A 13,105-nucleotide genomic window follows, 5' to 3' on the forward strand; every position below is an offset into this window, starting at 1 on the left:
CAACTGTCACCATGGAAGTGTGATGTTCAATTCAAACACGTTTATGTGCAAGAAGTTCATATATATACATATGGACAGACATTTCATAAGACAATATGGACATGAATATGAACCAGTTCACACAGACAAGTTGCAAAAAGACCCTTAGCACATAAGTACCAAACAAAATGAAAGCTTTGTTGAACACCATACTGTAAGTTTCAGGAGGGTTATAATTGCAACCAAAACTGTAAAAAATGTGACTTTTTAATTTTAAAAAACTCAAAAGAGCTGATATTTGGAAAGATATTATTATTTCCCTGGATGATAATAACGGAGAATGCAGGAGAAAGATCCAGGTGCACAAGTGTGGAGGTTTACTACAGGAGTTACCTCCTTCTATCCAGTCACTAAGCCACAAGTCACCCACAAACTCAAATTGTCAGAACTTTGCAAGCCAAGTAAGACCCTTTCCTCTATATTCTTGGAAAAAAAGAGGTCAAAAAACAAGCAAAGTAGCTGACATCACACAGGCCATCAGAGAGGAAAGACTTTTGCCACAGGCAATGACTTAGTAACACTCTCAAGTTCAACTACCAAGTAAACATATTTCTCAAAAATAAAGGTGTCACCCAGAATCATCATCAATGTACAAACAAATTCCAACTCAAGAATGCTTCAACTCAAGGACTACCAAATTTAATCTTATAAACCAAAAATACATTAATTACTCATCTATGTCCCTCTGGACACAGCAGTTTTCAAAGATAAAGGTGAAAGGAACTTTTACAAAAAATCGTAAGTATTTTATATGCCACTGAAAAAGGTTTTATTACAAATACCATAATGGCTATTTCTGTATAGGAAATAAATTTGATTTTGCTTTCTTGTACTGGCCCATAGCTCCCATTTCCCTTTGCTGCATTAGCAGTTATCATTGCACAGAGACGCTTCTAAGCCCTGAGAGAGAGGCTGACGCTTCACTAGCAAGGAGTTAGGGCAGCCATGAGGAGTTCCATTTTATACACAAAGTTACGCCCTTCCATTTTATTCCACTGCACTTCCTTGAATGGCCCCCGGAGATGATTCCACTTGCTGTCCTGAAGGACATCGCCCTTGGGGAGATCCTTGCACTGACTCCGTGGAAACTGAACCATGACTTTGCTGCCGCTTTCTGGACCGTTACGTACTGTGGCAAAAGGAGAAATTTCAATGAGCATTTTTACACTGTATGAATTCCTCATACTAAATATTCTTCCTTGTGTATTCTATATTTTATTCCTACTCAATTCCAAACATGCTGAAAGCAAACAAGGGAAATTCCCTTCCTTTCTTTTTCTATGCTTTTTCTCTGGATTTTCTGTCTTGTTTACCACTTCTCTATGATTTTGTTGCTTTAGCACGTCATGTTTTTGCTTAGATCAAGACAGAGAAACTTTTAATAAACCCCAAAATGAACACCTTACAAATACATTTCTCTTTCCCCAGTGATGCCAAGAAGGGCAAAGGCTTCATTGGTCATTCTTTCCTTGGATGTACTCCCTGATGTTCTGTTGAAAAATGTATTGTTTCTATTTATCTCAAATAGACAGGATCTACATCACTAGGCAGTTACTTTTAATCACAAAATTCTGTGAGACTGATGGAGGGATGGTGCTGCTTTGTTGTCTTGGATGGGTGTGTTTTCATGTTGGGAAGTGGTATGTGTTGGCTTTTTAAATAAATAGAAGTACCACCTAGCTTTTCCCTTATCCACCAAGCTAACCTTCTATGAAGAGATGACTATCAGGCTGATTGAACATAATTTGTCTTTCATAAATTAATGCCAACTACTCCCCATCACCACATTCTCCACAGTACGTTTGGAAAATTCTTCTGAGACTACTTTTTTCCTCCTCATCTTCTCAGTTGCAATGGGGCTGATCAGACTGTAATTCCCCACATTTTCCTTCTTGAATTCAGGGTGTAACATTTGCCTTCTTCCAGTCCTCAGGAGCCCTTCCTGAGCCTGGCCTTTTAGTGATGATCACAACCGGCCTTGCAGTGACATCAATCAACTCCTTCAGCAGCCATCCACCTGGTCCCATGAACTGTGTATGTCTAAGTCTGTTCAAAGGTTCTCTAACCTGGTCTTCCACTAAGGCTGAATCTTTGCTCCAAAATTTCCCATGGGTGTCACAGTCTAAAGAGCAGTCTTAAGACCAAAGTAAAGAAGGTACTGAATACCTTGGCCTCCTCCATGTCCTGTGCCACCAGGTACTCTCTGTTTAACAGCAGTCCCACATTTTTCCTAATCTTTCCTGTGCTGCTGACATACCTGTTGAAGCTCTTCTTGCTGCTCTATACGTCCCCATTAGATTCCTATCGTATCCTTAGCTTTCCTATTGTATCCTTAGCTTTCCTATCCTTACCAATGCATGCTTGGATAGTCTCTCTATATCTCTCCCAAGTCAACTACCTATAATCTCTTGAAGCTTCCTTCCTATATCATAAGTTTAGTCATGAACTTGTTCATACACACAAGTCTTCTGTCACCATTGCTTAACTTCCTGAATATTAGGAATGACCATTCTTGAGCCTGAAAGAGATGACCCTTGAAAACTATAATCAAACAGCACTCCTGGACCCCTCTTCTTTCCATCCCATAGGATGCTTTCAAAAATATCCCTAAAGAGACCAAACTCTGTTCTCCCTAAGTTTGGACTTGTGATCCTGTTGTTTATCTTGTTCCCTTCTCTCAGGATCCTGATGGTTTCTGTAATCTCTTTTTTCTATGCTAATAACAATACATGCAATTAATTATATATATAATTTTATATTATATAAACAAACATTTATATATATAGTATAATATTTATATATTTAAATAATGTATTCATATTATACATACTATAGAATATATATATGTAATTTTCCATGGTAACTATAAGAAACATTTTCAAGCCTGTGTAAATTAAATCAGGTTATATTAAGTGGTTTCCTGGGCAAGGTGTTGATTTTATTTAGATATCAACTCCTTACACAAAAGATAGTATCTAGACTTTTAGAGCATAGTATCAATTGATAGTAAAATATTCTATGAACACTCTCAGAAAGATTTGACTTCTATTTGCAAGAGGAAACACTACCTGAAATGGCATAGTCTCCGTTTGGTGATGCTACAGTTATTGCTGATGCGTTGCCAATGCTCTCCACCGGCCCCAGACCAACATGATTACTGAAACTCAGCACATGCCATCCCATAACTTTTGCAAGCTGCTGAACTGCATGTACTTGGTGCTGTGACATCTGAAACATAACAAGAGGTTTGTTTTCTATTCAATATTTGCAGGCCACAGAAAGAATTGCTTATGGGGTTTAGTAAGCCTGTTTTCTGTACAATAGTTATTTATAAAAGTGACTTTAAGTTCTCTACTTTCAGGGGAACTTTTCTTTACGTAATGGTAGAGCTTTGTGTTATTTCAATTTAGACCAGTAACTTCACATTCAGAGAAGACCACTCTATTATGCAGTTAAATGAATTTTTCATAGGTACATACACTTAGCCATTTTATTTATTGCTTTCAATTTAGGTCTCAAAAAATTATTTGTAAACAATCCTGTCTTTCAATAGGAACAAGACTTCTGCTGTAAAATATATAAAAATATGAGAAAATATTACCAGAGAATATTCATAAAAAAAAGTTGAGGTTCTCACATGCATGATTATCTCCATTAATGCTCAAGTGTAAGCACTGAGCTCTAACAACTTAGGAGCTTAAATGCTACTGTTTTCCTGTATCATGACTTAACCCTTGTTACAAGGATGTATCCAGGACTGTTCAGCAGTTCTCTGTGAACAAGTCTGACAACACTCGACCAAAAAGACATGACCTCAGCAGAATATGTTTTGACTTGTTTCCTGTGTCATAGAGTTTTATATAACTGCAACAGGCCAACCACTGTTATTAAAGACCTGTATTTTGACTATTTATAATGCATAGTGGGGAGATTGTTACTTCTGAATAAAACCAGCAACTTGTTCAAAGCAATTAAGAAAACAGAGTTCATTCAAGTATCAGCTGATTTAGTAACGACAGATGCTAAGTGAGCATTAACAGACAATGTTGAAATGACAGTAATTGTGGGTTCATTAAGAACTTGGCTACAGTAAGTTTCATATATAGAATACCTTATTGTCTGCTAGGATTACCACTGACTTGCTTCTCCCCATAAAGAGCAGCATAAAGGAATGCATTTTAAATGGGAGGGAAAAATTATTATGACTACTGACCCTACTAAGAAATGGCAATGTATTTTAGTAACAGTTGCTAAAGACTCTCCACAAACATAGTGAAAATTCAGTCATCCAGCTTCCCTTCTTCACTATCTTAATTTGAACTTTTAAATATTTTCTACATAGATAAAACTAACATAGATTCTAATTTCTGCTGTTTCTCAAACATCACAAGAAAGGGAAGATAACATACGTGAGTCTACCTGGGATAAAAGGAAATCCTGCAGTTCTTGCTCTTGATGGGACAATGTAATAACTCTTCCATCTCTATGCACAACTCTGATTTGTTCAACTCCAATGTTCAGCTGCAGTTGAATGGATCTTTGAAGACAAGATCCATATTTATTTAAAAAGCATTAGAACACTTAAGAAAACAGGAAACTAAGAACACAGAATTCCACCCAGTCATTGAAAAAAAATTCTTAAGACAGATAGCACAAAGCCTGTAGAATGTGACACCAACTCTAAACATTCCAGCTTCATTAGTCAGCACAATAGCTTCCTCTATATGGCAGGTGACATTTTCTGTGGCATGCTCTCAGACCTGGCCTACCATTTGTTCAGGTCAAGGAAGCCTCACCTGCCTGCCTGCCCCTGTGCCCAAGTTTCATCCCAGTTGTGCAGGGGAAATTGGTGTGTTCAATGCAACAGACAAGAGTTGGACAGTGCTTGTACTCTGGAACCAAGACTCAAAATACACCAATGACTGCAGGTTGCCCCACACTGTGGTCACAGCCAGAGAACACTGCTCCGAATGGAAAAAAACACTGTTGAGGCATTAATGAATTCACGACTGGTCAGTCTGCAGGCATCTATTTCTGAACCATGAAATCTCATATTTCAGTAACAACTGAAATAATTATCGCATGAATTACATGAGTTCCACATTTCTGTACCTATGCAACCAAGCTAGGACTGAGCACAGATTAGCTTTCCATGACTAGACTGGAAGTTTAGAATCCAGCACATCAAATGATAGTTTGAATTCAGTCATCTCTACACAAAGTAAATCCCCTGCCACCTGTCCACTCTCATATTTCTTCTTTGAAAGGAAACTGTACTTATTAAAGATGTACTAAGTAACTTCATTAAGGGGTAAAGTGGGTGAAGCTTTCTTAAGGTGACTGTTCACCCCACAGTCAAGTCAGAAAAACAAACACACACAAATAATGGACTCCTACTCATCTGTCTGAAGAGAATCTAAACCTTTAAAGTGCAATGTGAATACATGCTGCCTTCGCTTCATGCTTCTACAACTGAAAGGACATGCATTCTCATACTTACTTGCATATCTGCTCATATCCCTGAGAAGTTATTAGAACTTTAACACTGGATTCATAAACATCATTGATATTGGACCAGTGAGCTTGAATCTGAGGATCCTCAATACGACTCGCCAGACTGTCAATGGTTCGAGCAGTTCTAGAAGATAAAGTCATATTCCACACACAATAATCCAGGCACTTTGTGCTGTTATCTTGCTTACAGGAAGCAAGGAGGTTATTAGATTTAACAGAAACATGTGGATCAAAATTCTATTTCAGCACTGTTCTGGTGTGAAAAAACTACACTTGTTTATTCTGTACATTTCTTATACATTCTCCAGCAGTATTGAAGTGGGATTACTCAGTACCAGCTACTGCACTGCAAAGAACACTAAAAAAGGATTTATACAGTTTGAGATAAGTAGGGACAATTATCAGCAGCTTATGTTGCCACTTCACAGAGATCTCAAAGAAATCTGGTATTTTTTCTTTTAACTAGCTGAGCCTTGTTTGCTTGCATTTTTTCATAATTTTTGGTTCTTAGTACTTACAAAAAAAGACTGTATTAACTATGAAGGAAATATCAGCTAGTTTTAGGAACACTTAAAACAGATCAACTGTATTCTACATAATGGTACATGTTAATGTAACACGAGTATCTTGTGACCCACCTTCGTCTCAAAAAGATATGCTTTGCTTGTTTTATGATCTTTTCCAGAAGGCCTTCATTCGACTGTAAAGAACTGATTTCATTTTTATCAAAAGCCTGGGGCCCTGCAAGTCTCATTCTCTTATGGCCAAAAGGTGCACTAGCTGGATGTGGCATCACTGTCGAGCTCAAGGTTTGCTTGTGACACTACAACAACCAACAGATGTTATAAAAGAAAAGGTCCAAATAACATATCTGCAAAATATACTATGTATACTACAGTATGTTGCTTCACATCAGGTGTTTTGAAAGTACATACTTTCAAAAAGTGCAACTTTTTATCAACCTGACAGCACTCTCAAGACAGTTTTTCATACTCCCCCCATTTATAGATGTCTTTCAAATCTTATAGAAAGTAATTTAAAAAAAAGTGTTAGCTAACAAAACTTTGGTAGCAGGGCAGTAGCTCCTATTAAGTCTTCTTTATATATGTCTATGGAGACAGAAAGAATGGTCACTTAAAAATAAAGGAAGCATTTTAGATGAAAAAAAAGTAAAGTATAAAAAGTTTTAGCAACCTGTCCAAAGGAAAGAAAGGAAATCCACAGGAAAGGTGGGCACTGAGCCAAAGCTTCATGAATCCTCAATCAGTGTTTAAAATACTGGCCTGTTGCACATGACTGCATGACTTGCAGAGCCATGCTCCAAGGAGGGGAACACTCTCTGGAGTGTTCAATTCTACTTAAAGATGCAAACCTCTGCTTCTTTCGTGAGGAGACACAACCTTAACCTCGTACCCCAAGTTATTCTGCTAGATCATACAAGAATCTAAAATGCTGAAGCAGAGAAGTGGACCTTAAAATAAACAAAGCTATTATGGCAATTGATTGTTCCTTCATGAGGGTACGGCCTGACCAGACGTTCACTGACAGTGCTTGGTAAGCGCTGTAAGCGCTGTTGTGTATTAGACACAACAAAAAAAAGGCAGAACGGATGAACTCTACTGGAAAAGCTTTGCATGGCTTTTCTGAAGTGAGCAGCCAGGTCTGAGGTTAAGTGAAGAACCTGCACTGCATGAAAGCATTAGCTGGAACTCCCAAACCACCCGCACCCATGGAAACCAAGCAGTAGGCTGCCTTCCACAAATGGATAGAGAAGGACTGGCCTCTAGTGGCACTCGGCTGTTATATCAGCACCACACACTAGGCAGAAGGCTGAATAAAGCCCAAAAAATCTTCAGTGCTTCAGCCATAGATGCAGTACCTCTCTGATAAGTTGATGCAAATTATGTTCCAAAACATAGAGATGATCCTCTGGATTCTGTTTTTCAGAAGCAGCCTTTTGTGACTTTTTATCATTGGAAGAGTGACACAGAGAAATAGACAACTGCAAACCTGTACAGAGTAGATGGAAAAAAAATATTTTAAAAAGTGAGCATTGATAATTTTCAAGGTTGCTACTGAGAACTGCTTTTCTTCATGTTTTATACTCAGTATAAACTCAGTACTATATTTGTATATAATATGTAAATATTATTTTTATTATTAGTTATTATATTTATACTCCGTAGTTTAACAACAGATATTCACTGTATCAGAAAAATCAAAAGAATGATGGTAGAGAGCAAAGTACTAACAGCACATAAAACTTGATATTCACTGAAGCATTGACAGGCCAACTGTGAACTCACCAGGTGCATTTCACATCAATTTCTATGACTTAATCCCACACAAAAAGAGAAGTTTCCAGGACCCCATTCCCTTCTCAAAGAAGGAGTGATTAACCATCATACACATTTTAAGCAATCCAGAAATACATTCTTTGCATGGTACAATCAATTGCATACTCCTTGTAAGAAGAGAGGATTCATCACCAACCCTGAGCCACATTTATGGTGTTTAATTATTCTCACTGAAGAGCATTTGCTTTTGTTCTTCTGAGGACCCATAAATTCAAGTCTTAAATTTCTTTTTGTATGCAATCCAGGAGCAATGACTTATGCAAAGCTCCAAACTGCCACATGCACACGGCATTACAGCTGACAGTTTTAAGTGCTGACAAAAAGCATAACCACAAAGGAAAACAAAGTACATTAGAAACCACTGTGCATTAGTTGAAATTCTGTTTTTCAAAACCTTTGAAAATCAAGGAATTTGTTTTTTCTTTTGTAAGGACTGAATATTTAAAAAGGCGACATCAATCACTACTTAAGCAAATAATTGTAGGTTAAGAGTCTGGAAAAGCTTCCTACCTGGGAAAGGCTGGGAGATTATCTGATTTTTCACTACAATGTGAGGAATCTGTGATTTAATTTGAACAGCTTCTCGTGACAGCTGGGCAAAAATTTCTTTACATAGAAGAACATTCTGTGCAGTCTCCAACTTTGTCTGCCAATGTGCAGAACCTGAAAAGTATAAATCAATATCTGCAGGAGGGAAGAGCAAAGAGAAGCCACCTTTTTGTTCAGATGCCAGATACTATGCAGTAGCCAGGTGTGATCACTAAGATAAAGCAGTCAGTACCTTATACCCAAATTGAATATTATCAGAATTTTATCTCAGTTAAGCAAGCACTTTAAGGTAAAACTAGAACTAATTTTGAATCAATTTTATATATATCGTGAAGTGCAATACCCTTATGGAAGAGTATATTAAACTCTTCCATGCCTTTTGCAAACTCTCCTTATGAACTTCTGCTCCTTCAGCTGTAAGTTACTTTCAATGATACTTCTGATTTTATTAAATGAACTCTATGCTGAACTACCCAATAATGTTCAGTGCATGTATGTGCTTTCACAGGGTTTATAGGCCCAAAATTCTTGGGAGATTCTGGAGTGAGTAAGCACACAAGCTGTATAATGTACCCTCAATACCATACAAAACACCTCATAGCACAGCATGTCTATGTTCAGGACAGCACCAGCATCTATATCACAGACCACTGTGAAATAAAATCCTGCCAGTTTATTTCTACCTTTAAAGTGTAAAGGATGGCTTTTCAATCCAAAAGTTTAAACACTATCACATATTAAATGAATCAATGTACTTACTATCTGCCAGGTGAGCTGTTGGTACATAACACACAGACCACCAGCAGTTTTAGATCCAGATAAAACATATGAGCAATAGACACAAATGATTAATGATAACTCTGCACTTTGGGCAGAATTAAAAGTAAACAACCATTACCTCAACTGAATTAATGGGATGTAACTGACTGAAACACAACACCTTGGTTTGATTTCAGCTATGGGCTCAAACTTTTAACGTCTAATAAAAGGGGTTCCAGAATACTCAAAATACAACCCTAATACTTTTCTTTCAGAACTGAATAAACACATACAAAAAACTGAAGAGGCATGCTTTGAAAGCATGATTTCCAAAGCCCAAGCAGCAGCCAAACAGAAAATTTTGGTTTATATAAGGGAGGTCTTATTCACTCTTCTTTCCAACTGTATGCTGAAATTTTCAAACAAGCATCATATGCAAACTTATTCCTTGAGAACACATTCATAAAACATATAAGCTATACCTGGTTTTGATTTTGGCAAGGGTCTTTTAAAGAGATTGACTGTCCCGAGGTCACCAATGTCTGGTGCTTGTTTTTGAATAGAAACCTAGGAAAGAGAGAACAGTATTTAATGTTTGTTCTTTGTTGCAAGCATACAAATCTGAAACAAAACTCCACCAAGACATTAAGGTTTCTCTGACAAACCTTGATGTATGCTGATCCCTCTAAATCACTTGGAATTTGAACATCCAAAGGACAGTAATCCTCAGGTATCTTTTTATCCAGGTCAATGTCAGTGTTCTTTATCACCTCAAATGTGCCATGATGAAGAAAAAGGGAGCCTGAGTAAAGAAGAACAAAGACATACACATTAAATATTAAGTGCAAATATTCTGCAAATATCTCTGTTTTGGAAGAGTATGTATTTTTGAGTCTCCAAATCTTCAGAGCTGCACTTGACTCAAATTTCTTAATGACGTCTTAAAAAAAACCCAGGTAAATTAGAAAGCTCATGGCATTGCATCAGCATCTCAGTCCTCCACCATGCAATGTGTAATATTTCACAGTAAGTTAACACAGAGTATTTAACAATTATGGGGGGAAGCCAAGAGTTTTTCAAAATTGAGTCATATGTGCAAGGAAGGAGAAAAAAAGAGATTTGGTTAAAAAAAAGACAAAAGTAAATTTGTGAAGTTTTGCAAGCAGGTAGTTAAAGGTACAACATCCCTTAATGATTTAAGGGAATTCTGATGATGTTTGTCTAGAAGTTGTAAAACTAGGACCATGTTCTGACAGTAAAAGGTAACTCTGTAGCCAGTCATTCAGAGACTGATAAAAGCAGATAGCCACATCTGTAGTAGTTTACACCTTTTTCATCCAGGGCACAGTTCACCTAGTTCAGGGTAAATCAGCTAAAAATAATACCTAACCTGGGGTACATATAAAGCCTTTTCATGAACAAATCTAAGTTTGTCTGTCCTCTCCCTCACCAGTGGAGTCCTGTTCTGATGCCTGCTTTGTACCTATATCCTAAGTTCTGTGTGATTCTATATTCACTTAGTCACTCCATAATGGCCCCTAGAACCCTGGGCTGGTCACCCCCTTTAACTGTAACCCATGAATTAAGGCATATTCTCAGCATCACTTCTCAACTGTAGGAATAATAGCAATAATGATCTACCTTCAAAGTCACTCTTTAGTCACATGGTTTAGCTTTACCTGGTGTCAATTCTGGGGAGCAGGGAGTTAGACATCAAAAACCTTTTGGGTGCCTTCTAATTTGAGATATTCTAGGATTTTCTGATCTTTGATTAAAAAAAAATGTAACCAACTCTTCACTTTTTTAATGCTTTACACACTAAATGTAGATAAAAGCCAAGGATTTACAAAGTCTGCCTGTCAACTGATCAACTACATTGCAATGCAGTATTGTTTCTGGGAACAAATTCTTAGTAAAATACTACACAGCGAGCCTTTAAAATCACTTTCTGGATTGAAGATGGCAAGATATTTTCCCTGACACTAAAACAAGAGTTCTCCCTTTATAAATCTTCCTCATAAATATTAAAAATCCACACTGCAATTTTTATTATGAGATATTACATCTCTTTTTCCAGTTACAAAAAGACAATTTCATAAAATATCCATTCTTGTGAAAAAGATCCTACTGTTTACCTGCACTTCTGTAGCTCAGATCACCAAGAATTTTATCTCCCACTTTTCTCAGCTTCCAGTGTTGTCTCAGTCTTAGCAGTTCAGAGTTGAAGTCTCTTTGTCGTTTATTTTCCTGATTTTCAGCAACTGATTTGGATAATCTTTCTGCACCTTTCAACAGGATCTGAGCTGCTCCAGCTAATGACTTCTTTTTTGAAATCAGCTGTAGAAACTGAGGATTCTAGTACCAACAACAACGAGATCATTTCACTTTAATTCACAAAGTATTACTACTATTATTATTACTACTACTATTACTATTATTTTTATTACTGTAAACTAACTGATCGTGATTGATAAGTTGGTTTTGCCAGATATCCAGTAACTTATTCAGGATTACTTTCATATACCAGCATTATTCAGCTGGAAGTAGCATTCTGACCCAGAGCTTCAGCAAAGAGGCTTCTGAAATTGGCCTCAAGTCCCATTCCCAGCCTTACTCTGACGCTCAAAGCACTGCACTAGCACATCAAAAGGAACATTCTGATAAATTTTTTACTGATCACACATAAAAAAAACAAACACTGGAACAAAATCTTTAGCATCAAGCCACACAAAGTGCTCAACTAGGTACAACATACTTGTTTTGGAGGAAGGGGATCTTGCCCAACTGGATCTAGAGTCATGAACTTTTTATCTTTCACAATGCTAAGAACGTCGTACAATACACACATCTCAGTCAAAGCACTTCTTAAGTTGTTCCTCACTGAATCCCAAGGCCAGAGGGATGGCTGAAACTTTACCAATCCTAAAAATAAAACAAAGGACGGAAAAACAAAGGACTTTAAAAAGGTACGGTGTAGGACTCATTTTTAAACAACAGAGAGATCACAACAGTACGAAATACAACACGATATCATATCTGCTGTGGTTCTTTCCCACTACAATTTACAGAGGCTCGGTCACGAATATTCTGACCTGCCCACCACGGGAACCCCTGGGGGAAGGCAGGCCCGCCCCAACCACCCGCGGAGCTGCAGGCCGGCACGGCCACGGCTCGCAGGCCTCCACCAGCTGCATCCCGGCGGGGGAGCTCGGGCTGGCGGCCCTTCTCACCTTCCTCATCCTCCGTCTCGCCCGGCTCGGCCCAGGCGCGGCCCGCCGAGCCCGGCTCGTCCTCCTCGGAGCCGGAGCCCTGGCTGAAGTCGATGCGCTGCGCCAGGCGCGCCAGGTTCTGGGACATGGAGAGCGGCTGGAGGTAGGTCTCGCTGCCATCCAGCCCCACCTCCTGCACCTGCTTCTCGCACGCCGACTCGATGCTGATGCGCACGGCCCGCACGCCCGCCATCTTGCAGCGACCCCCGCCCGCACTCGGCAGGGGGCGGGCCGGCGCCGGCGGGCCCGGCAGGGGGCGGGGCCAGAGCCGGACGGGCTCGGCCATTTCCGGAGGCGCTCGCGAGGGAGTGAGACCAGTGCCGGGCGGGCTCGGCCATTTCCGGAGAGAACTCGGAAGGGGGCGGGGCTAGCGCCAAGTCGGCTCGGGTGCCTCCATAAGCGCTTGCCAGGGGGCGGGGCCGGCGCGGTGAGGGGACGGTGCCGAGCGCAGAAGCTTGGAGCTGGTGCCTTTTTCTTCTACGGGCTTATTTTTTGCCAAAAGTTGGTTTCATGTCCCATTCTAAACATAGTGTCACCTCTAGTTCCCCATCGTCAGCTGTGGCCACGCAGGAAATTCAGCCAAAGAAAAGGAAAACATACAATAACATTGCCATTAAA

The 13,105-nt window shown here is 39.1% G+C and overlaps 1 protein-coding gene across 1 annotated transcript; it reads right to left on the reverse strand.

Moving 5' to 3' along the window:
• Positions 1-18: 18 nt before the first annotated feature.
• On the reverse strand, positions 19-13,092 carry MED17 (mediator complex subunit 17). The gene is made up of 12 exons (XM_023920846.2): positions 12,449-13,092; positions 11,974-12,140; positions 11,354-11,573; positions 9,884-10,020; positions 9,701-9,785; positions 8,421-8,573; positions 7,433-7,563; positions 6,192-6,376; positions 5,540-5,677; positions 4,459-4,576; positions 3,108-3,267; positions 19-1,168 (listed from the first exon to the last, which is right to left on the reverse strand). Exons 1-12 carry the CDS (start codon positions 12,771-12,773, stop codon positions 963-965), a joined length of 2,025 nt encoding a protein of 674 aa, XP_023776614.2. The 5' UTR covers positions 12,774-13,092; the 3' UTR covers positions 19-962.
• Between the last annotated feature and the right edge of the window lie 13 nt (positions 13,093-13,105).

This window comes from Cyanistes caeruleus, chromosome 3 (genome assembly GCF_971803275.1).
Source record: "Cyanistes caeruleus chromosome 3, bCyaCae1.hap1.1, whole genome shotgun sequence".
Classification (NCBI taxonomy): Eukaryota; Metazoa; Chordata; class Aves; order Passeriformes; family Paridae; genus Cyanistes; species Cyanistes caeruleus.